Below are 27081 nucleotides of genomic sequence, written 5' to 3'. Positions count from 1 at the left end.
GGACACCACGGACCCTGGGTGCATCATCCACAGCGGAGGACGCGAGCCAGGCCCCGTGCGACGACTTCTCCCTCTCCGGTCTTTGAGATCTCCACACGGAACCGCTTCGCTCCCCTCCACGAGACAGGACGCAACGCTGTGATCATCGGAGACTCCATCGTCCGACACGTCCGTGCTACGTTAGCCGAAGGTAATGTGCACACTGATTGTTTCCCTGGTGCTCGTGTTCTCGATGTTTCTGCGCAGATACCCGCGATCCTGAAGGCCGACGAGAGCCCCAGAGCAGTCGTGCTTCACGCCGGGGTTAACGACACCATGCTGCGGCAGATGGAGACGCTGAAGAGGGACTTCAGCAGCCTGATCGAGACGGTTCGCAGCACAACGCCCACGGCGATGATCATCGTGTCAAGGACCACTGCCCACATATCGACGAGGACACGAAAGGTTTAGTAGACTTTTTGCTTTAAATGAATGGTTGTTGTCATGGTGTAAAGAACAGAAACTGCTATTTGTTAATAACTGGAATCTTTTCTGGGAGCGTCCTAGGCTGTTTCGTGCTGATGGCTTGCACCCCAGCAGAAGCGGAGTGGGGCTGCTCTCTGACAACATCTCCAGGACACTTCGCTACATGTGACTAGTAAGACAATTTTCAAATAACTATTATGATGACTATTGATCCACCCGCTTAAATGATAAAAGTACTTGCGCTGTACAGTCTATTAAGACTGTGTCTGTTCCCCGAATAGTGAGGTCAAAATATAAATTTAATGTAGGATCTAGAAAAAATCTTATCGTGATTAAACCAGAAACATGTAAATGAACAAAAACAATCTTTAAAGTTTGGGCTTATAAATATTAGATCACTCACACCCAAAGCAGTTATTGTAAATTAAATGATCACAGATAATAGTTTTGATGTACTCTGCTTGACTGAAACCTAGCTAAAACCAAATGATTATATTGGTCTAAATGAGTCTACTCCACCAAACTACTGTTATAAGCATGAGCCACGTCAGACTGGTCGTGGCCGAGGTGTTGCAACAATATATAGTGATATTCTCAATGTTACCCAGAAAACGGGATACAGGTTTAACTCATTCGAAATACTTCTGCTTAATGTTACACTGTCAAACATGCAAAAGAAATCTAATGTATCTCTTGCTCTGGCTACTGTGTATTTGAATATTTGCAGATTTCCTCTCAGACCTTCTGGTTACAGTTGATAAGGCGCTAATCATGGGAGATTTTAATATTCACGTGGATAATACAAATGATGCATTAGGACTTGCGTTTACTGACCTAATAAACTCTTTTGGAGTCAAACAAAATGTCACCAGGACCGCTAATCATTTGAATCATACACTAGATTTAATTATATCGCATGGAATCGATCTTACTGCTATAGATATCGTACCTCAATGTGATGATATTACAGACCATTTCCTTGTATCGTGCATGCTGCATATCACTGATATTAACTATATGTCTCAGCGTTACCATCTGGGCAGAACTATTGTTCCAGTCACCAAAGACAGATTCGCAAATAACCTGCCTGATCTATCCCAACTGCTATTTGTACCCAAAAATACACATGAATTAGACGAAATGACTGGCAACATGGGCACTATTTTCTCTAATACATTAGAAGCTGTTGCCCCCATCAAATTGAAAAAGGTTAGAGAAAAACGTACTGTGCCATGGTATAACAGTAATACTCACTCTCTCAAGAAAGTAACTCGTAGTCTTGAACGCAAATGGAGAAAAACTAACTTGGAAGTTTTTAGAATTGCATGGAAATACAGTATGTCCAGCTATGGACAGGCTCTAAAAACTGCTAGGGCAGAGCATATCCAAAAACTCATAGAAAATAACCAAAACAATCCAAGGTTTTTATTTAGCACAGTGGCTAAATTAACAAATTACCAGACGCCACCTGATTCAAATATTCCACCAATGTTAAATAGTAATGACTTTATGAATTTCTTCACTGATAAAATATAACATTAGAAATACAATAGCGAATGTAGATTCTACAGCGTCTAATACTTCAGTTTCATCCATCGCAACCCAAAGATAAACTGCAGTGCTTTACAAATATAGGACAGGAAGAGCTAAATAAACTTATCACTGTATCTAAACCAACAACATGTTTATTAGAAGCACCGTTTCTCAATATTATTAACTCGTCGTTATCTTTAGGTCACGTCCCAAAACCATTCAAGCTTGCGGTTATTAAGCCTCATATTAAGAAACCAAAACTAGATCCTAGTGAACTGGCAAATTATAGGCCTATTTCAAATCTTCCATTTATGTCTAAAATTTTAGAGAAAGTTGTGTCTGCACAAAAATGATCTGTATGAAAAATTTCAGTCAGGTTTCAGGCCCCACCATAGCACAGAAACTGCACTTGTTAAAATTACATATGACCTGCTTCTTGCGTCAGATCAAGGCTGCATCTCATTTCTAGTTTTACTTGATCTTAGTGCTGCGTTCGACACCATAGATCATGACATACTAATAGATCAATTACAAAACTATACAGGTATTCAAGGGCAGGCTCTAAGATGGTTTAGATCCTACCTGTCCGATCGCTAACATTTTGTTTACTTAAATGGGGAGTCATCTCATTTATCATCAGTAAAATATGGAGTGCCACAAGGATCCGTCCTAGGTCCCCTTCTATTTTCAATATACATGTTGCCCCTTGGTAATATTATTAGAAAATACAGAATTAGCTTCCACTGTTATGCTGATGATACTCAGCTATATATCCCAACGAGACCAGATGAAACCTCTAAATTATCTAAGCTAACAGAGTGTGTTAAAAATGTAAAAGATTGGATGACCAATAATTTTCTCCAATTAAATTCGGATAAGACAGAGATATTAATTATTGGACCAAAAAACACTACACAGAATCTTGTAGATTACAATCTGCAACTAGACGGATGTACTGTTACTTCTTCTACAGTCAAAAATCTGGGTGTTATATTAGACAGCAACTTGTCTTTGGAAAATCATATTTCCCATGTTACAAAAACTGCATTCTTCCATCTTAGAAACATTGCCAAGCTACGAAACATGTTTTTCTGTTTCTGATGCAGAAAAGCTAGTTCATGCATTCATGACCTCTAGACTGGACTATTGTAATGAACTTCTAGGTGGTTGTCCTTCTTCTTCAATAAACAAGCTACAGGTAGTCCAAAATGCAGCGGCTAGAGTCCTTACCAGGTCAAGAAAATATGATTATTTTACCCCAATTTTACAGTCTCTGCACTGGCTACCTATTCAGTTCCGTATCAGTTACAAATGATCACTACTTACCTATAAGGCCCTAAATGGTTTAGCTCCTGCGTACCTAACTAGCCTTCTACCACTTTACAATCCATCACGCTCCCTAAGGTCACATAACGCTGGACTTTTGGTAGTTCCTAGGATAGCAAAGTCCACTAAAGGAGGTAGAGCTTTTGCACATTTGGCTCCGAAACTCTGGAATAGCCTTCCTAATAATGTTCGGGGTTCAGACACACTCTCTCTGTTTAAATCTAGATTAAAAACGCATCTCTTTTGCCAAGCATTTGAATAATGTATCTTAAATTGTGAGTATAGTTGCATCTGATCAAATGTGCATTCTTATTCTTTACCTTGGGTTAAACAAATTAATTTTACTTTGTTGGAACAACAGCTATGCTAATGATGTCTCTATTTGTTTCTATGTTTTGCACAAGCTCCAGTCTGGATCCAGAACACCTGAGAAGAGATGATGCTGACCCTCAGAGGACGCCAGATGAGGCTAACCTTGAATCAACAACAGAACTAACAAATATTGCTACAAGTGTGACTGCATCATATAATAATTATTAATTATTAATAATATTAATAATGTTCATCATCTGGCTGACTACGACTTGTATAAAATTTTCTACAAATCCTGTCATACGTGCACAAACTGACAGTCACCACTTACAAGCTATTACTAAATATTGTAGAAACATAATTTTCTGTAAAGTTGCTTTGTAACAATTTGTATTGTAAAAAGCGCTATACAAGTAAACTTGAATTGAATACTGTAACTTGTGCATACAATGTCCAATCTGCCTCAAACTTCACAAGTTCGATTAGAGTCCTGGCCTGAGGATATCTACATGATAATATTTGGTTATAGTTATAGCGCCACCTACTGGGACATTAAGTGATATGTTTTACACTTTTATGCAAATATGCCATAGTGTGCTAATCATGCTAAGAATATTCTCAAACATGGTAGCAACACTTACTATGTGCTAAAGGATGCTATTAATACTATGACACAGGAAGTTGTTGTAGCTCATATTTACAATGACCAATCTGCGTCAAACTTCACACGTTTTATACGAGTTCTGACCTGAACACAACTAAAGGCCAATATTCAATTATAATTATAGGGCCACCTGCTGGCAACAGGAAACGTCTTATTTTAAACTAACTTAAACATGAAATGTCTGATCTGCCCTAAACTTCACATGTTTGATAAGATTCCTGGTCTCAACAGATCTTAAGGCCAATATTTCAGTTATAATCATACCGCCACCTGCTGGTGACAGGAAATTATTTGTTTTAAACTAACTTAAAAATGCAATATCCGGTCTGACCAAAGTTCATGTGTTTGATATGGGTCATGGCCTGAACACATCTTTAGGCCAATATTTATTTATAGTCTTAGCGCCACCTGCTGGCAACAGGTAATTACTTCTTTTAAACTAACTAAAACATGCAAAGTCTGATCTGCCCGAAAATTTGCATGTTTGGCAAGAGTCCTAGCCTGAAGACATGTACATGCCAATATCAGTTATAATCATAGCGCCACCTGTTGGCTGCAGGAAATGTGGCACAAATATAGATCATTTAATAAACATATGTCCCAGCGTTCGCTGTTCTATTATGGCCACCGGCTTTTGGTCTTTCATCAACTTTTCAACAGTAGTACACAGACACATAATCATCATCTTATTTTTTTTTTGTTTTGTTTTATGGTATGGGTGGCATTAAGGTGCAATACCATCACCTACTAGGTTGAAGTGTCAACCAGATGCTCTTAATGGCACTGCTTTATTAACAATAATATCATTTATGTAGTAGAAATAGACATAGATAAATCCCATAGAAGATCTAGTCAGGTGGAGGATTTCAGAGGAACTTTGACAGAATGCTGCACAACCAGCTTACAGGAAACATTATAATTTTAGGATCTGGACTTGGAGGATCCATTACTGGTCTGGGTAATAGAAGGTCTGATATTTGTGTGGATCTTGTTGATCTCTTGCAATTGTAAAATACGGAATTATTTGTTTTATCAAACACAGGGCTTAACACGTGATTAAAATTTATAATTCATTAATTCATTCATTAATTCATTCATTCATTCATTCAGAACAACAGTTTACCTTAACCAAGTATTATATACTCATTTTGTGAATATTTTGGTAATTTCCACCTACCCTTTGTAAGAAGTTTGTCTGTGTGAGGAGCAACTCTTTCTGCTGTGTGTGTCTGTGTACTCACTTTTAGCAGTGCAGTTATGTGAGTCCATGAAGGAGTGCGCCGTGCGATCGTCCTGTTGCAGTGTACTGTGCTCTGTTGTACTGCAGTCCAATGACCCAAGCTTATGTGTCTTCTCCTGATGATACGTCATCACCGCTTTATTAATGTTCACCTTCTTCCTGCTGCAGAGTATGAAAGAGAACAAATGAAGAAAGAGATAATACATAGCAACGGGTGAAGAGGGTTAATAAGAGAAGAGGTTCTATATGGTGATCATAGCATGTTACCATGCTTTTGTTAGGGTGGTTGCTAACTGGTCAAAATTCATGATCATCTTGATTTCTAGATGTGATAATGGTCACTCCTCCAATGTAAAAAATCAATAACACACCTCCTCAAGCCACATGTATTACCATAACAACCCTATAAAAAACATTGGATATACAGACAGGAAAGTAACAGAGAAATTAAGAACGCAATTGAGAGGAAGGTAAAATATAATTGTATCATTTTATACATTAGATCCTAATTGGCTAATATCCAACAAATCAACACTAAACAACAGAGGTCGATGGGAAAAACAAATAATGGAACCATGATTAAATTACTTACGGGTAGTAAGGATATGAATAGATGTTTCTTCTGAAGAGCATGATGAGAGACAGAAAACATGTAGGTTAGGCAGACTTCATTACATTTATATTTGGCAAATACTTTTATTCAAAGCTGCTTACACTGAATTCAAGAATTTCATGCATGCATATCTGGGAATAGATCCAAAGACCTTTTAGTTTTAGTGTTTAATCTACAAGTTATCAGGCAAGTTACCATGTTAATTACTCGTACTGTATGCCGAGATAAACATCTGTCCTTAGCTGCATGCCAGTTTATGACACGTATGAATTGGTTCCTGGCTGGTCTCACTACTTGCCTTTACTACAACTCTCTCTTAAATCATTTGCTTGTAATATAATGTAGTAGGTTTATATGAATCTGAATTAACATTTGTTTACTATTTCTGAGTTTCATATTAGTTAAAGGTATGAAGTAATTGTGTTGGCTCCCTTAGAACTTAGTTTTGTTTCCATACATTACAATGTCCTAAAGACACAATAGTAACACTAGTGTAGTGATGCTCAAAACACTGCCCACAAGTCACAATCAAAACGAGTTTTTTTTTTTTTTTTTTGTAGGTTTGTTAGTTTTTTTTTTTTCATTTAAATATAACATTTTAATGTAGAAATATGAAATGATTGCAAAAATAAATAAGCGACTTTTTAAAAATATGAAACTACAATGCCAGTAGGTAGCAGCAAGAGACTGTTTTAATGTGAATGTTAAATACTTATATTAACAGATTTGTTTAAAATGCTAATTCGTTTAACTTCACAGATGACTGTACTTATAGCCTGATTGAATCATTTACTGCTCCGTGTAACACTGTGGAACCAAACACTGTGTTGCTCTGAGATGCAGTGGTTCTGCTGTTTGTTCTGCTTTCTTTTTGATGGAGCGAAATTTAATTTTGTGACTGAAAGTTAATCAGTAAATTGTTGTTTATTGTACATTTGCGATCGTGCAGATATTTGGAAAAATAGGACTCTTGTTTCTGCGATAGGCTAACTCCTATATAATAGGCATACGTTATCAAAACAGAAACTCATTAAATGGCTTTGTTTTTTTGTTTTTTTTACAATAGCTATGTGTGATGTCAGTAGCCGGGTTTCCATCCAAAGTTGAAAATTTTACTTATGCGCAAAATTGGAAATCAACACTTCCTGATAAACTGGCACTATACATCACTAAGATAGGAAGGAGAAGCTACTGAATATAATAATTTTCCTATATAATGTATTCCTTGCACATCAGAATGAGCAGATGAAACACAATGAATGTGGTTATTGCTTTCGGAGGTGGATGCTGATGTTCGGGAACGCAGTCGTTTAACAGTTCTGGGAGACGATTATACAGAAATACTTTGAAGACAGACTTTGCTCAGGCATTTCCGTATGATCATATAACAACATTTCAGATGCTGTGGAACAAGATCGGCCTACTGGTTAGTCAGGATTTAGCCTTCCATAGCGCAAAGTCACAATACTTTGAAGCGCTTGGAGAAATTTACTTGCAAAATACATTTCCATCTCCAATTATTCTCATTTACCCTTTTTCACACAAGTCAAAACCACCTCAACCGAACGTACATTATTTTTTTAATTATTTTTTATTTTTTTGCAAATTAAGGCATTTTCATTCTAAATTCAGCATTTCCATCACTCGATTCTGATGCGATACTTCAAAATGCACATAAAAAAGCTGGGTGATGGAAACCCAGCTAGTAAGGCGGGAGAGAGCACTCAGAACTCTTCAGATCGAATAACTTAGTGGAACATTATGTATTATAATATAGAATCATCCTTTGTAAAGAAATGAGGCGTGAACATATGATAATGTATCATTATCTTCCTAAATGTGTGCTCTTCAGGGGCTAAAGGCTAGAGCTGTTTAAAGTAGCCATGTGATGACAGATTAATCGGCACTTTAGCAATCAAAACGTGTGTCCTTCTTCTATGTGAATTAATCATAATTACCAGTTAATGCTGTTTGATATTGGCCTCGATAAGTCATAGTTGGAAGCTGTTAGCCCCGGCTGGCAGTAGAAATGCGGCTAATAATTTCTGACTGGCAAAACTGTACAAATCAAAGAAACGTAAATGGGCAAAGGCAGGGTCCATGGGCTGCAGCCCAGTTAAGTCCAATGGAAAGTCCAGCCATGCCTGTATTCAAGAAAATACTTATTATCTTCTCTCAGAGAGTAAACCAACCAGTAGCTGTATTTCACATATAACATGAGTCATTAAATTACAGCCCAGGAAAATCACATTTCCACGCATTCAGCCAGTCATTACAGCAAAATAAACCCCAGCACAGTGTCGAGGTTATTCTTGTGAAACCGAAGGCCTTTATTTTGCAGTAATGGCAGGCTGACTGTACATTATAGTGTTTATTACACAGCTGCAGATTGACCAATCACGATGGAGTATTCCAGAGAGCCACAAAATAATAGTGAATAATGCAATTCTGAGGTATTTACTGTACCTGTCCTTGCTGTTCCTAAAGCCATAGCATTTGTCATGTCTGAGCAATATCTCAGCTGTGAGTTGGGAGCCAGCTCTAATTTAATCAGTTAAACCTTTGAGGATGTGTTAAAGCATCTTGTGTGCTTGTTCATTACTGTGTCTGGATGGTACTGCTGCTGCTGGTCTGATGTGATGCTGTGAAGAACATCTAGAATTGGATTTGATTTTAATTGGATCTGAGCGCACACATGCTCACCCTTTCTTGACAATAACCACGATGGCTCCCAGCAGAAGGATGAGAACAATCAGCCCCCCGGCACAGGCCCCCAGGATCAGCCCCATGTCCTCGGCATGCTGGGATACCTCCAGAGCTCGCTTATGGTCCTTACAGGCCTCTGAGAGTGGAAAGTCAAACAGCAAATGAATGAATGATAATGAGAGAAAGACAAATGGCTTCATAGAAGAGAAAAAATAATCTACTCAAATATTATTTCAGCATAATGATGCTAATTAGGGCGGTGTGAAATATCAAAACTAAATCTATTTAATATTATGCTGGCATAATCACAAAAAGTTTTTTTTTCTTGTTTTTTTTTTTTTTCTTCTAGTAATTATGTTTTGTATCAGCATCTCTTCATGTATGGCAGCCATTCCTCCTCTTTCTGTTTAATGAAGTACTGATCAGGTGATCACCTCAACCAAATCTTATTTAACGGGGAAATGTATAAAAACAACTACTGTGCTCATCACTATTCTCTTGCAATAGGACCAGCAAAAACAGCGCTAGAACTACCTCAAAAGAAACTGGAATTGGCAGAGGCATACTGTGAGCGTCATGTTGCTTTCCACCATTAAAATTTCAAAGACAGCGGTTCATAAGAACAAGGTCAAGCAGCAGGCACAGGAGACAACAAAGCTACAGAGCAGCAGAGAGTGAAAACAACTCAGCCAACTCATTCGAATGTCACTTAACAACTGTAGAATGACAAGTGACCTACAGAAAGAATGGCAAACGGCAGCTGGGGTGAAGTGCTCGGCGAGGACAGTTCAAAAAAGATGTTCCTGGGGGCAAAGCTAATAAAAAAAAAACACTCAAAAGCAAAGACGAGCCAGGCTGAGGTTTGTAAAAGAGCATAAGGATTGGACCGTAGAGGACTGGAGTAAGGTCATCTTCTCTGATGAGTTTAGTTTTCAGCTTTGCCCAAAACCTTAACATATAATGTTTAGACGGAGACCTGGAGAGGCCTTCAAGCCACCCACTGTAAAATTTGGTTGAGGATCGGTGATGATCTAGGGGTGCTTCAGCAAGGCAGGAATCAGGTACATTTGTCTTTGTGAAGGACACTAGAGATGCGCGGATGGGCTATTATTTCATCCGTAACCGCATCAAAAAACTCATCATCCGTCCGCCATCCATCCGCACCAACGTTTTTGACCAATTTTCCAAACCGCACCCGCCCGCCATCCGCTGATTGGGCGATGCAAGGTGCTGCTGATGTCAGCCGCGAGACTAGAAAGCTCTCAGAATGTCATCAGTGAATTCCGTCTCCAATCGGCGCACAGGGACAAAAATAAATAAATAGCCTAAATTAAACGCACTGTACTGTACAATATTTTCATAGTAGCCTAAAAGAAAACGCATTTTGGCACATCATTTCAACATGCTGCTATAGCCTACTAAATGCCTATTTCACTTTATTTTTTAGCAAATAGATAGAAAGCTCTAAGAAAAGTCATTTACATTATAGGCTAATAATGTTCACATTTGTAGTTGTCCATAACAACCTTAAAAACGTACCTGCTTGCCTTGCACATCTAATTAATCGACTATTTTTTATTTATTGCCTATTTTATATGCCAAAAGAAACAACAGGCAGTAAAAAATGATTAAAATAAATATCTTAATGTAGGCATAGGCTATAGTCGCATGTTTTGGCAAACAGTTGAAAAAAAAAAAAAAAAAACGGCATATAGTGGCTATAGGTTCAGTCACCCCCACAAAATTAAATTAGAAAAATAAATATGCCATCCCTCTTTGAACGAACATAAAGTCTGACCAGGCTAAATTGCCTGTATGACAAGTCTATGCCCCAATAGACTTTTTCTGACCTTCTATTTCCTTTGTTTTTAATTCTCCTTTTTTGAGTTTGTCACGTACCTCCTTTGCCGGCGTTGCCATCTCTGATAATAACAAGCAGTCAATCTGCATGGACTCGACTAGCCATATTACTGTCTGATGAAAATTTGACACTTTCAAAGTGTGCTAGATTTTTTTGGATGTAGGTATAGTCAGATAACAATATTTAACAATGTATACATATATTTTTAATTTGATTGATTCAACCGCCCGCCACCCGCCCAAATTTAATTAAAATATTATTTTTCGACACGTCATCCGTCCGATCCGCGGTTTATCTGCGGAGTCCGCGGCTGTAACCGCCAACCGCGCATCTCTAAAGGACACATGAATCAAGCTATCTACAAGGTTCTAAGCAAATACATTTGAATTAGAATATATATTTTAATCATTGTCCAAATCGCGAAGATATTGAGATATAATTTGCCCAGTCAATGCCCTAATACTCCAGCACAGTGCATTATCTCAAGCAGCAAATAAGAATTAGAAGATTAGAACAGAGGCTAGGGGATTATGCCAACGCACGGCTGCATGTTAATCTGCTGGAGTTATCACAGCATTTGGAGGGAGCAGCACATGAAAGAGCCACAGGGGAAGAAGCTTAACCCGGGGTGCGCTTGGAGTGAGAGCAGATCGGGTCTTGGGCAAATTGGGGTCAGGTCAGCGAGCACAGGTGCTCATTTCTGGTTAGATTATCAGAGATCCAGCCCCCAAAACTGAGCATACTGGACAGACATTAGAACTTTCAAAACCCACCTTTTACAGCCAACTTTGTCTCCTTTCTTAAATATTTTGTATGTCATATGGTCTTCCTGTTCCTTGAAAACTGCACATATTTAGCCAAAATCAAAACCATTTTAGCTCTAAAATGATTACAGGCTAGAACATGCAGTGCTGACGATCTAGTGTCTTAAAATCAACACATTTTAGAAAGTTTGCCCACTCTGAGAAATAACCGAGTTGAACGTCGTGTTCCAAACATGCTTGCCAAGAGCAACAGTTATTTTTTATTCAGTCCAGTTTGGAAAAAAAAAAAACAGCCTGGACATACAAAACAGGATCTGGCGCCATTTCAGTCCAACATTCGACCACTTGAGAGTCCATTGATGACAGCTGTGTCAACTGGTTGCAAATTTGAGGAAGAAAGTCACAGAATAAACCTGGCAGCCATTTTGAACATGCACCTCCGGTTTTGTGGGTCTCAGTGTCTCCATTTTCCCTCTCTTTAAATGCAGTCAATTTCCAAGCAGAGCAGCATGAAATCTCTCTCTCAATTAATTCAAGCCCCTGCGGTGCTTCCAAAAGCAGAAATTGCCATTTGAAAAGAAGTGCATCATTATGCCATCTGCTGTAGGGGACATTAATTACAATATCATTGATGAAATAAATACCTAAATAATAGAATTTTACGAATAAAACAAGGAGGATAAAGGGACATTCTGCTGCTGGGCTATCGCAGGATAGTATAGTATGTTCAGCAATAGCAACACAATCGTTTTGCAGCATGTACTTCAGTTCTATGATTGCTTCATGAAGATCAACTTGCAAACTAATTATCAGAATAATTAAGTAACTGATAATTTGATTAAATAGCCACTCACTCAACTGCTAATAGTGCAGTGCAAAAGCCTTGAACTAAAGCTTGAATTTTGTAATTTTGTAATTTTATTTTTTTAAAATTGAATATTGGTTTTGTAGGGGAGTGCCCAGGCAGTCGAGTCTGACATCCAGTGTGGTGGACCCACCGCTGATGTATGTATGAGCAGCAGGCATCTCGGTGGCCTCAACACTCTCAAGCTTGGTGATCTCAGAGGTTCTTCCATTAATGGCGTTCCCCATTTTGTGTGTCTGGGCCATACACACTTCTGAGGTGGTGGTATCCACTCCATAGCCGGCTCCAGTCCATGAGTCCTATCCAGTGCCCTCTCCAGTCTACGAGTCTGCTCCAGAATCCACTCCAGTTCAGGAATCTGCTCCAGAGCTGGCTCCAGTCCATGAGTTGGCATCAGAGCCCACTCCAGTCCATGAGCCTGCTCCAGAGCCCGCTCCAGTACATGAGTTGGCACCAGAGCCCGCTCCAGTCCATGAATCCGCTCCAGTCCATGATTCCAGTCCAGAGCCCGCTTCAGTCCATGAGTCCGCTCCAGAGTCCGCTTCAGTCCATGAATCCACTCCAGAGCACGCTTCAGTCCATGAGTCCACTCCAGAGCCCGCTTCAGTCCATGAATCCGCTCCAGAGCCCGCTTCAGTCCATGATTCCACTCCAGAGCCCGCTTCAGTCCATGAGTCCGCTTCGAGCCCGCTTCAGTCCATGAATCCGCTCCAGAGCACGCTTCAGTCCATGAGTCCACTCCAGGGCAATTTCCACTCCATGAGTCTGCTCCAGGTCTGGCTCCAGTCCATGAGTCAGCTTAAGTGCCCTCTCCAGTCCATAAGTTCAGCTCAACCATGATCAAACACACCTAAAGCAGCTTATTAAGATCTTCAGGTACACTTGATAATTACAGACAGGTGTGTTGGAGCAGGTCTGGTACTGAACTCTGCAGGTAGGTAGATCTTCAGGATATTGATCCTTCACAAAGACCTGCCCACCTTTGCTACATCCGACAAGCCATGGTGCTCACATGCCACACATCATGTAGCCACGCAGTGAAAAATATACTGCAGAGCAAAGAGGACACTGACAATGCATTGACAGTCAAAACAGAGCAGGTTACTTTTGGTATGAAACAAAGTGCCAGCTTTCAAATTTTGTAATTTCGTAATTCAAACAATAAATACCATTTTGTGGCTATTTCAATTTTCATGACAGTTCGTGTCAATTCGTGCCTCAGTTCTGGTGGCATTCAGCTCATGGAACTTCCCCCTTAATTTCTATGAAATCTGCAAACGGTGGCTGCATCTGAAAGTTTAGGTAGCTGACTTGTTGTCTTGCTGCACTATAAACCGATGAAATCACAGCCTGTGTTTGCATTTAAATGAACCTCATAAAACTGATTTCAAACAGGCTTCTGAGGCAGCATGACAGTGTGATGATGATGAACAGGATTGGACATATCTGCTTTACAATTTTTGAGTAGGCAGATCAATAAGCTGACGTTCTTCAGTTTCTTACCTCCAACTACTTTTTTGGCTTTACCAGTGCATCTATTGTTTGTTTCTCAGTCTGTTTCTCTTATGTTGGCTCACTATGCCAAACACGACTGAGGTGTGTTTTTGTAATATCTGAATTATAATACTAGGTGGATCATGCCCAACTCCTACGGCTTGCATTTTGAGAAAGTTCCACATTAAGGTAACAAATACCCATTCATCTCTTGCCAAAGTCTGAAAGAATCCGCAGCAGGGACATTTGGTTAGCGTTGATGTATATGTGCTGTCAGTAATACATGCCCTAAAGCGTGTAAACAGTACAGATAAAGAATGAATTACCTTTACGAGCGATCTGAATGCAGTTGATCCTGGTCTCCTGAGGGTAAAACAGAGAAAGGATAAAAGTTATCAGAGATATCTGAAGGAGAGCGTATTGCGTGTGTGTGATTTATGTGAATATCTGACTAGAAATCCCACAGGCAGCCAGAATTAAATAGAAATGCATTTGATGGCATTTACTTCCAAATGAATGAGAGCATCAGCTGGATATGAAGGCTCAGTCCAAAAACTCATGAGCTGTTGTACCATCTACAGTCTACATATCTCGTCTCCTAAGTCAATACTAAGTCCATACTTTAGTATGCACACTAGGCCAGTAGTTGGTAGATGTCACTTTGTAAAGAAAATCAACTTGAGCATGCCTATAGACTGAAGACGTCATGTGCACGATGCTAATACAGTATTTTTACAAATTTGTGTTTTTATAGATTACACAGAACACATTATTTCAGTGTCGTTCAGTTTTGTCAGTGTTCCCATTAAAGTTTGAAAACATTTTTGAATGTTCAGAATGTCCAGTTTCTATATATATATATATATATATATATATATATATACACACATGCACACGAACACACACACACACGCACGCACGCACACACACACGCACACACACACACACACACACACACACACACACACACACACACACACACAGCATTCCATTTAATTTAATTTGCAAGCATTACAGGAATGTTACTTTTAAATGTTTCTAAGTTATTATTAAGTTAAGATATTGTAATTTAAAATATTGTAACTAGCAAAATAAAATAAACCTTTCCACTTATCACTCTGCGCTGCATAATGTGAGTCTCATTGCTGTAGCATGCCTATGATGTTGCCTAAAATGGTGTCTACATAGGCAACTGACTAGGTTTTAGAGCAGAGCCTAAGAATCCATTCCAACCCTATACATCACTCTCTCTCTGTCTCTCTCTCTCTCTCTCTCTCTCTCTCTCTCACACACACACACACACACACACACAAACAGGGTGACATATTATCTCTACAGAGACATGTTATCAAAATAAGATTTACAGGTGCAAATTGACGCTTTATGTGGCAATTATGCAAATTAATCTGCCTAGATTGGAGTCGAGACCTTTTTAACCCAAACTGCCGATAAATTGCCTTTTAAATTGAAAATCAGCAGCGAGTTGCTTTCTCCTCTCTTTCACCTGGGCAGATGTGACATATTTACCACCATATTTTAACATGTCATTAAAACATGTGTTCGGCAGTCCTCTGTCGAGGTTGTGGGGCACTGAGGTTCAGCACTGAAATTAATCGCTGTCAGATGATATATGATATGATATGCAGGTCACAATCAACACTGCTTTACAAGTGCCTGTTAAGGGTGGTAATGCCCAGCAATTTCCCACCATTCAATATGGTCAATATTCAGAGTAAATAATGTGTCTGTCTGTCACACCCACAAACTTAACAGCCACCACATTCATAATTCACTGAAGAAAATGTAAGAGTATTGTTTGAGGTCCTCTGAGCACAAATAGTGTAGGATGAGTTACATAGTGAAGTTAAAATCTTATTAGCGGGATTAAGGGTTTGGAGCAACAATAATAATGAAGCTTGTCGCTCGTACTAATAAGTTCTGTTTTATTCTAAGATGTATCTGTCTATTCTAAAACCCAACGCATACCCTATTGAGCCACAGTAAGTCACTTTATTAAGAGTAATTACTGTTTAAATTCAGTGTGAGTCTAAAAGAGCAAACCTGCACCTAATTATGACAAATTATTGTCAAAATAATAAGCAACAGCACAGCCGAGCTTTCAGCGTCGCTCATGTTAAAAAGATGTATTTAGGCCGATTAAGATAGAAATGCGTGCAGGTCAGAGAAACAATAACCTGAATGAGTTTGACTCATCTTGTGCTAGAATAAACTCACTTTGAGAGGCGAGCGGCAGACAGCATTCAGTGGTTGATGCTACTGCTTATGGCCTATTATGTATTCATTACTTCCCATTAGAGGAGGGATTTTCAACACAATCCCATTATTGGATACAATGGTACCTTTATTTTGTTTGTAATGATGAGCCAGCTAGTCATCATGAGTCAAACTCGCTATGTTTGTCTTGTTCTCTAAATCTATACCCCCCCCCCCCACACACACACACACTATAGAGGCACTACAGATTCATTTCCGTGACATGAAGACATAATACAGCTCCACAGACCTCCAGGCCTCATTAAAATGACAGTTGATGATCAAATTCTTCTCTCTATTGCGCTTGCAGTGGAACTTTCATGTACCGGAGTCTGGATCTCTGCGTATCACCTCAATACATCAAACAACTGAATAAGCAGCATCCTAATAGAAGTAAATAGGATGTTATGTTGTGCTCAAATGAATCATGTCCTTAAGTAGCTTTCCAAGGTTGTTTCAGAAGTAGATTAGATCTACAGTGGTAGTTATTTATTCTCATTAATTATATAAGCGTACATAATTTATCACTGTATATAATTTCCTTGTCTGCCATCTATTTCCCAATTCTCCGCCGAACATCAAAGTTAACTGAAAATGAAGTACTGGTTTTGGTGCATTAAGCAAGGTCAAGCATGAATTTTAGAGTTTAGGTCTTGTCCTAATTAAACACATCCGAACCAGCTAATCAAGGTCTTCAAGACCACTAGAAACGTTTAGACAGGTGTGTTGGAGGTAAACTTTGCAGGAAAGTGGCCCTCCAAGAGCAGGATTGGACATCCCTTTCCAAGACACCTCAGATGTTTCAAAGCATTTTTCAGGTGCATCACAGTTCTGTTGCTTTTGAATCTGAAATCTTGAAGTTTCATGAGTAGATGCTAGGCCAGATGTCTTCAGCTTTGCTCCTGAAGGGCCTGTCCTGCAGAGTTTAGCTCCAAGCCCGATCAAACACACCTTAACCAGCTCATCAAGGTGTTCAATTGTTGGAAAAGTCTTCAGAAGCAAGGTTGAAAACCTACAAGGTAGGTCGATGACCTACAGCCAATGATACATTATTGCTCATCATGACCTAAAAGAGAAACGAATTATACTCAAATCCCCAGATTGCTTGGTAAGATATACAACGGTACAAACAAATCATAAATAAATAAATACATTATTAAATAAATATTTATAACAAAACAAACATTCATGGTAACATTTTATTTTAGGGTCTCTCAACTAGTTGCTTATACATATTACTAGAATATTAGCCATTTATTAGTACTAATTAAGCACATATTAATGTCTTATTCTGCATGACCTTATTTACATCCCTAATCATACCCAATACCTAATCTTAACAACTACCTTACTAACTATTAATATGCAGCAGGTGATCCCCTTTCTAAAGTGTTACCACATTCATTGTGACTGCACACGGGTGAATCAGAAGTACAGCCATTCACAGAAACGGCTTCACTTAAGAAATCTTAAGCTCCAATAACTTAAAAACTTTTAGAGTTTTAAGTTTTGAGGAACATGCAGGTGGTCTTGGGCAATGGTGAGAAATGCCTCATGCTTAAACAGCAGTGGTTTCTTTTGTGTGTTCACCTCATTCCGTTTGCAGACATTTCTGAAGGCCTTTTACTCTTATCCTTGGGTTCTTTCAGGGTTTTCTATTATGATCTTTGGATGCCGTTCAAAGAGAGAGTAGCAACAGTCCTGAATTTTCTAAAGCTATTGGGAATGTGTGCCTATTTCACTCCAAATAGCTTCGGAAATGTTGCATCACAGAAGTTGACTTACTCTACTTTCCTGCCCTGTCTATGGTCACTCAGTGTCTTCAATGCAATTCTGCAAATTTGTGTTATTGGCATCATGGAAGTCATTATGTCTTAGATCAACATTTTATAAGCAAGCAAGCAATGCAGAAAAAAAAAAAAATCCTATCAAAGGGTTAAAAAAGTATTATTGACTATACATGCATTTTATTCTTCTCCAGTGTAGATTTCAAGATAGAAGATCAAAGATCGGACAAGTCTATTATGCTTGTTAAAACAAATGTGAATGGATAATATCTGATAGGGTGGTCAACAATTAATATTAGTGGTAACTGGAAATATTCTTAATAGACACTGCCTTCTCTTTTCATAAAAGCATAAAATGTTTTGATCAATGCTTGGCCCAATTGTAAGGCATGTTAAGACTTTTCTGAATCAATTAATCAATCAATCAATCAATCAATCAATATACAATTTTTTTTCAGCTGACTGGATAAAACAGATACACTGAGCTAGATAATGCTTAGTTTAAACCAGGGGTGTCAAACTCAGTTCCTGGAGGGCCAGATCTCTGCAGACATTAGCTTCAACCTTAATTAAACACACCTGATCCAACTAATCCTTCAACCTTATTTGAAAGCTACATGGTATGTGTGTTGCAGCAGGGCTGGAACTAAACTCTGCAGGGCTCCAGCCCTCCAGGAACTGAGTTTGACACTCCTGGTCTGAACCATATTGTATGGCCATCGCTCTGCAATCGTAATGTTTAGAATAAACCAAGCTATTCATAAGAGTTTGAAATAAACTATTTCCCTATTCTTCTTGAACATCAAAATTACCACAATCAATCAATCAATCAATCAATCAAACAAGCAAACAATCTACTCCATCTACTCTCCAAGCTTTATACAAGAAAATGTGTATTAACAAGGAGTGAATATGAGTGTTTATTGGGCAGATGTGATCACTCACCCCTCTGAAGTTGCTGGAGGCCTGGAAGTAGATGAGATAGTTCTTGCTGGGGTCCAGAGGTGTGTTCCAGTAGCCGTTGTAGGTGTGGTTGTCCCCTACAGTGAATGGTGTAGCCTCAGGCAAGCTGCTGGGTGTGAGTTCAGCGGTGTAGTAATGAGGCGGGGCAACACTTGCCCCTCCGCCTCCCCCTGGACTCTCCCCATGGGAGGAAGGACCAGGGAAACACTCCATGTGTCCCAGCTCCCGCCGCCTCACCTGTCTGGAGCCGTCCTCCTCCACCACAACCACATGATAGGCGCTGTACAGGAAGATGGAGCAGACTTTACACACTGAACTGTAATGTTCTGTATTTGTACTCCTTCATAAAGTCACTATAACAAGCAACACGTGCTTAATGAAACAATCACACACACACACACAATCCGAACCATTAAAAAAGTTTAACCGTTCCACTCCTTATATATATATATATATATATATATATATATATATATATATATATATATATATACTTGTATTAGGAGTGGAACGGTTAAACTTTTTTAACGGTTTGGATTGTTTCACCATTTTAGCGTCACAGTTTTGGTACGGTTCGCTATGTGCTATGTTTATGGAAAAACTATACTTTAAAAAAAAAAGAATATTTTATCTAACTACAAGCATCAGCACAAATAAATACAGTAGAGTGGCTATGTCTGCTGTAGGATTCTTACCAAGACGGGCATTTTGACATAATTTTTGTGTGAATTTGTCCATTTAAACACAATACTTCAGAGAGACCTTAATATTTGCGTGCGTTCTGAGGAGTGCATTGCGTGCGTCCTAGCATGTGGCGAACCGAGTGTGGAGAATCGAATGGTTTGATTTTTTTTTCAGCAAACTCCCATTCTTAATATATATATATGAGTGGGTTCATTACCTAACAGGTGCTCCTCTCCCCAAGGCTGGACGCAGGAGGACTGTTATTGTGCTCTCAGATTCACTCAGTGGAGAGGGGACGTCTTCATAATCAAACGCAGGTGCTGTGAGGGGAAAGAAAGAACTAAAAATATTTGATCCGTTTCAGATGTGATTAACAAATGCCTGAGTGACCTGAGAACCGGACCAGTGAAGAGTTTGTGCTGGTCCACAAATTCTATTGAACGATTTGTTTTTAAATTGTCAGTCAGTCAGTTCAACTCTATGATTCGTTTGTAGTCAGCACCTCACTGGAGGGACATATTATCAGTATACAAAGACTTAAAATACAGGTTTAGAATGACAAGAGGATAAGTAAAAAATGACATGTTAAATTTTTTATCTATTCAAAAAAAAAAAAAACACCCCAACCACCCAGCAACTGTAACACACAAAAATCTGTCAAATTAGTCTTGGTTTTCCACTGAATCTCCACAGAGAATAAAAAGCGCCCCAGACAGAGTGTGCCACACAAGGGCAATGAAACGCAGTAATGGAGGCGGATGAGAGCGATCCACAGTCCTTTATAAAGTCTCCTGAGGGGCGAGCGCAGAACAGAGCTCCTGCTCCCATTCCTGCTTATTATCGTAAGTCAATTAGTGAGCCGTTACAGAGAAACGGGTCAATGTCACAGCCTTCAGCATACCAAAACAAGCAGAAAACCTAGAGTAAAAAGAACGAGAGCCATCATCACAGAACTAGTGTTAGATCTGAGGACTGAGGGATGCTATGACTGACTATAGGAACACATCTCAAAAAGAAACATACACAAATAAACACAAAGACAAATTTAGCTCATGCCTAGTACAGCTGGATTACTGTGTGTGAGGAGATGCAAAAATCCCTTATTGACACACTAATTAATTTAACACAGAAGCAGAGAAGCTACTGAATGATTAGGGATATATTATGAGGTGCTTTTTAAGACGACACTGTAAAAGAAATGATGCCACAATCGGTTTAAGTCATGAAAACATATTTTTTTGTTTTTTTTTTTACAGTGAAAAAACTACAGGTTAATAGGGTTAACATTTTTACTAATAGATATCACCATACTTTCACAGATTAATCACAGTACATTGACACAACTGTTTTGTTTACATTATTTGATATGATTAAATATATAAATGCACCATTATCTAAATATGCCATAGTTTGCATACAATTCCAGACCATGAACCTGAACTTTTAACAAAGCCAAAGACTTTTTTTGGATCTCTTTTTATAACTCCATAAATCAGAAAATAACGAAAGCATGTTTACAACACTGAATAAAATAAATAAATAAATAAAACAACGTAATTGTGACTTATTTCTCATATTTTTAACTCACAATTGCAATAATAATAACAATAAATAAATAAATAAATGAGTCAGAACTGAGAGATATGAACTTGCAAATTGTGAGGAAAAATACAAGATAAATGTTTATTTTGTGCAATTGAGATTATATCCCATAATTCTGACTTTGCAACTCCAAATTGCGAGTTTATAGCACAACTGAGAAAAAACATTTAAATAAAAAATTATAATAATTGCGATAAAATAATGTCACCATCATTAAACAACAAAAATAAGATTTACATGTTATATACATCTTTAAAAATCTTCAGAGTAATAAAGTTTTTTTTTTTTTCTAAAACTGGAAATTTGGTGCATGTAAGTGCTACTGAACTACAGATTTCAGGCTCAGTGCATGAGAGGAGGGAAATAAAACTGAATGTCATGTAATCAAAATAGATTAAAGGTAATAAATTATGTACCTAAATATGTATTTCAGAGGTTTTTTTTCCACTAGTCTGAATGAAAACAAATTGTGGAGCAAAATAGTTAAAAACCTCAAAATTGACCAGTGTCTGAAATAACAATGGTTTTGATTCTAGTGTCTGGCCTCAATTATATATATATATATATATATATATATATATATATATATTTTTTTTTTTTGGGAGCTTGAGAGCCAATGCTCAATAAATGAGCAGCTCCACAATGCTTGGAGTGGTGTGTGTAATGGCATAATTTTGGGGTGAACTATTCCTTTCATGAGGCTTTTTAAACAGAATTGGTAAAATTGTTTGGTCAGAAGTACCGAAGAGGCTGAGACTAATCAGTTTCCATTTAATTTTATAGTGCTGCAAAATGCAAAGCCAGAGACTTTTCCCACAAGCCTTTAAGTTCATTGGTGGAAAAACGATTTCCCAAAAGGACCTGCCATTTTCCCTTCAGTTTGCACAGTTCTCCCCTCAGTTTGTCGACTTATGCCTGGGTAAACCTCTGTATCAATATTTCTACTGTTCAGAGAGTCGATCTCGCCAAAAGAGTGGCTGCGATTATGTTTGAATGAAGCCCAAATAACGCATGAATAAATCCTGAACCAATTAAAAGGCCCTCAAAGGCATCTTACATTTATTCCAGATAAAACCAAAGCTCATCTTGCTACTAGTGGAAAACTTATAATTAAGTTCTTTAGATTTAGACAGACAAAAGCCAGCAAAGCTGTAGCTATTCTGATGCATCTCATATACCAGAATGCCTTGTGGCAATGCGTATTCCCTCACCTGAGATATTGGTGGTGATTTCGGTCAGAGCGGTCTGGCCAAAGCCCTTGGCGGTGCGGGCACGAACAGACACCAGGTATGTGGTGCCAGGATGAAGGCCGGAGAACATGTGATACGTCTCGTTCTTTAGTTTGGAGACTGTGCGCCGTGGGCCAGGAACGTTGATGCTGGGATCTGACGATTCGATGCTCTGGTAGCTGATCTAAAAACAGGAAACCAACAGTGAGCCCAGAGGAAATGTTACAGCAAACTGTGAAGAATCAGTGTTGATGGAGTTCAGCTTCACTTTACCCAGAACAAAACCTGATGTCTTCACTTACATTACCTTAGCATTTCTGAAGGATAGCTTTATGCTCCAAATATTATTCCATGCAAGTGATTGTCAAATTAACAAAAATGGTAGCAATCATGAAGTATCATTACTTTCAGAAATAACAGTATATTTCTTGAACCATTTAATCCCCGCTGAGATTTTATTCTTTCATTTTGATCCATGCAAGAGGAGTCACATTCTTTTAATGCATATATAAATATTTACCATTGAATACATGTTATATAAAATTGTATACAGAGTTTCAAGAAATTATTTTGGTAAATGCATGATACGAATGATTGAAAATATAACCAATTTCTTATCATTTGAAAGTGAAACTTGTAAGTAGTACCGACTTTATATTAGAGCCTGGCCAATATATAATTTAGCCGATATTATCTGCCGATATGAGCCTGTCACTGATATATCAATATTGATGAATATGCCAATATGAACCTATTATGCAGATTAAAGGCTTCTGAATAGTGTAATTATTTAGTTTGTCCAGCAGAGCAAGCTTCATTATTTGCTACTGGCGACCCAGGTCAGTGTAGTGTAGAGATGCGCAGATGAGTTTAAACTTCACCCGAGTCCACCCCTCCACCCCTCCAATATTTGATTGTCACATTACTGAGATTCTAATTCTTAGTTTGGCATGAGGATATGATGAATGGATGATTATTTTTCAACAGCAGATTCAGGGACTAGAGCTGATCTGCGCATCATGGCATGCAGCACATTAAAGCCTGTGTTACGGCCACCGGACCTGACCATGGCTACTCAGTCAATGCGTGATTATACCGATATATTGTGTAGCCGATATTATCGGCTGAACCATCCATTCAATATATATATATATAATGTTCTATTTGTGTTATTTATGCTATTTATAATAAGTGCAGTAAAGTTTACTGTTAAGGGCACTGATGTCAGACTTATTTTAATAATAAAGTTTATTGATAAATTGTTAAATACCCTGCCTCCACTATGTAGGTCTATGTTTGTCACATCATCTGCCCCCCAAAAAACCCTTATCGGTTAGAATCTACTTTATATGGCTGCTCACTCTACTGTTAAGTTCATCAATGTGTTCTATTAGTTGCATCTGAAAGTGTCTGTGCAGAGTGCAGAAGCTGTTAGAGCACTACTGCATCACATAGAGGCACCTGTGCGATTACTTATTTATATGCACTTAAAATATCATCAAGACATTGTGCTTTTATGAAGAAGAAAAACAAACAAACAAGAAAACAAACAAGATGTGCTGTCTGATGTATTGGTCTCAGTGATCTGGACCGCGTCATAATAATGAACAAAACTCAGCTTATAGTCTTCTTGCCTTGCTTGATATGTCTAATTTAAAATGAACTAATTTTAACTGAAAGCAAAAACTCTTTATGTAATCCATATGAAAGGTGCATTTCTCTCTCAAGGCAAATCCACCAAACTGTGGAGATGCCAAGTACACATCATCAAAGTCATTTTTGATGGCGACACAAACTCAGAAAACAGTAGTTCTATCAGGACCACTATTGTCAAATTGATTGACACTTAGCATACAGTTTGGGTTTGGCGGTATGGTTTTGTTCTGGGTAAAAAAACAAAACAAAAAAAAAACTCCCTGCTCATCCATGCAGCCTTTCATGAACGAGCAGGGAGAGCAGCAATAACCCTCCAGTGTAAACAGAACAGAATAAGCAGATATCATAAATGTTCTTAATGATGTTTTAAGTGTAAACATTATTCAAGATAAAGTGAAGACTGATTCAACAAGAAATAGCAGAAGCCAGGTCCTGACTGTTGTGAAAGGAGGAGTTGGGGATGGAGAAGGGTGATTTGCTACTGAGCAATCGATAAAGCTGCTGAATATTCTGAAGAGACCTTATATAGGAATGTCATTATAGGCGTCGTATTCCTATAGGTAGATGTGGATCAGCTGAGAGTCGGTCGATGGAAGCTTGACTCATGTGACCTGCCAGAACTAACGCTAGACGCTTAATTTTATTGATAAATAATGAAAACATCTCCTTGCTATTTATTCCGACACAGTCATTACTTTGGTGGGTGTATTGTGGCAAGCTTTAGGTGTGGAATTGAGTGTGCAATAGGCTAAATATAAAAAGCCTCCTAAGTTTACATTAAAGTAATTAAAATATATATTAACTTACTATTAGATCGACTAATGGTTTATTTGAACAACTATTAATCCACTAGAGAAATTTCAAGACCATGTCATATCACACGTTAAAGTCTATCTCTACACTATCTAAAATTCCTTTTTCAACTAAATAGGTGGCTATCAAAGTTTATATAAACGGACAAATTGGTTACGCAAGCAACATTTTTATTTTATTTTATTTATTTTTTTTTTTCTATCACTGCATGTCTGTGAAGAAACAGACAGAAATGTCCAGCATAACTGAATCTAGTAAATTATCTACTAATAAGGCCATAAATAACTTGAGCAGGGTGAATGGACTGGAGTTTACTGTTAGAAACTTAGGTATCAATCTAGACCCATGACTTACCTTGGATGACCACATTAGCAAACTCTCGAAAGCTGCTTTTTTTTTTCAACTACATCGTCAGTAAAAAAAAATGTGTGGAATCATTAGTGCATGCATTTATTACCACTCGCCTTGACTATTGTAATGCTCTTTTCTCTGGCTTACCAGCTCACTCCATCGTTCGTCTGCAGTACATTCAAAATTCTTCTGCCAGATTATTAACTTCCACAAAAAAATCTGCTCACATCACCCCTATTCTTTTTAATCTTCACTGGTCGCCTGTATCTATTTGTGTGCAATACAAAATTCTTCTGCTCACCTTTAAGGCAATCAAAGTTCTTGCTCACTCCTATCTATCATTCTCTTCTTATATACCTTCTGGTGCACTCCAGTCTTCTAATTCAGAACTTCTTTGTGTATATAGGTGGCAGGTCCTTTTCTGTTACTGCATCCAAACTTTGGAATTCACTTCCCCTGGCCCTCAGAACAGTCACTTCTTTCAGTGAATTCAAATCAAAGCTTAAAACTTATTTGTTTAACCAACAGTATCACTAATTTGCATTGTGTCCTTGGCCATTTTGTTTTCTATTTCTATGTCATTACTACATAATCTGTGTTATAAGCAACTGTATTATTTGTAACTGAATTGGGCAAATGTCCAATGAAATTGTTTCTTTGTAATCAACCTTGTTCAGTGTCTTTGAGCCTGATAAAGGTGCTATATAATATTAAACATATTGTTATCAATATTATTATTATTATTGTTGTTTAACCTGCCACATTATAAACTTTTAGAATACAATTAGAATACAGGCACTGGAAAAAATTTGTTTAAGAAAATGCTTCAGCGCTTCAGACCTGGATGGCATCCCTACAGACACCTATAAACACATTAAGATGTAGTGGAACCCCCAAATTTAGCACCAGTCATTCACACTTTAGATTTAAAATAACTGTCTCCACTGCAAGCTGTTTGAAGAATGTGTTGAAACTGCTTTGCTGCCGCCCTCACTCTGGAAAACTCTCTAGGGAATTTAAGGGAGCCACCTACAAAGAGTGTCTCACAATTAAGATGAAAAAAAACATTTGAAATAGAACTTGCAAAAGCAAGAAGGTTTCACCAACCTTTAGCCCCTCTACTCGCTTCAAATCAAACATGTTTGATCTGAAATACTGTGCTTATATTACACATTGCAAAAAAGAGACATCAGAAGCAAGCTGTTTCAATTTGATGCAGAAAAAAAATGTATTCAACAGAAATTAAGACATCTGCATTGAAATGTTAATTGAAACTGAATGTGAATAACAGTTGCTCAGATTCAGTTAAAATAGGTGGAATATAATTCAAGATGACCTCATACTAACATTCTATGGATTATTATTATTTCTTTTTCATTGTCACCTTTGCCCTGCTTAACAGAGTTCCCAGAGCTCGAATACATTAATGCATGGTTCCTGTAAAGCGACTGATATTGAGACACTGTAACATATCAATCTATCATTATTCGTGTCATCAGTAAATAAACCTAAAATGTCAAGCTTTTTAAACTTTTAAAAAAAAACTTTCACGCATACTTTTTTAAGATAAAAAGTGTGGGTCTGCTTTCACATTAACAATTACATATTTTAAATTTCTTAGAATTTTGATTGTGTTTTCCTTACATTCAAATAGAACTTCAATTTTGTATAATGTTCATCATATCAGTTCAAATTCAATTCTAAAACTGGCAGAGTGGTTCTGTTCTGGGCAAAAGCTTTGCTGCCCACCCATGCAGCCATAAAATAAGGAGTTGGGGATGGAGGAGGCTAATTTGCTCCTGAGCAAGCGATAAAGCTGCTGAATAATACTGAATAAACATTGGGCTCTATCATACACCCGCCGCAATGCAGTGCAAGG

The 27081-nt window shown here is 38.1% G+C and overlaps 1 protein-coding gene across 10 annotated transcripts in view; it reads right to left on the bottom strand.

Annotated features, from left to right (window-relative positions):
- The window catches only part of LOC132104528 (receptor-type tyrosine-protein phosphatase U-like), a 281009-nt gene that overhangs the window by 60719 nt on the left and 193209 nt on the right, over positions 1 to 27081 (bottom strand). For 6 of the 10 annotated variants that reach the window (XM_059510079.1, XM_059510070.1, XM_059510071.1 and 3 more), the window contains exons 10-16: positions 22365 to 22566; positions 19769 to 19871; positions 18850 to 19147; positions 14170 to 14206; positions 8857 to 8995; positions 6133 to 6162; positions 5542 to 5702 (exon numbers count right to left, since the gene is read on the bottom strand). In XM_059510079.1, the coding sequence (XP_059366062.1) occupies positions 5542 to 5702; positions 6133 to 6162; positions 8857 to 8995; positions 14170 to 14206; positions 18850 to 19147; positions 19769 to 19871; positions 22365 to 22566 (970 nt within the window). The remainder of the gene's footprint in view (positions 1 to 5541; positions 5703 to 6132; positions 6163 to 8856; positions 8996 to 14169; positions 14207 to 18849; positions 19148 to 19768; positions 19872 to 22364; positions 22567 to 27081) is intronic. The other 4 variants (XM_059510078.1, XM_059510073.1, XM_059510076.1 and 1 more) reach the window with 1 other exon arrangement.

Source organism: Carassius carassius, chromosome 25 (genome assembly GCF_963082965.1).
Source record: "Carassius carassius chromosome 25, fCarCar2.1, whole genome shotgun sequence".
Classification (NCBI taxonomy): Eukaryota; Metazoa; Chordata; class Actinopteri; order Cypriniformes; family Cyprinidae; genus Carassius; species Carassius carassius.
Note: the sequence above shows the minus strand (reverse complement) of the source record. Positions and strands in the feature narration are given on the sequence as shown.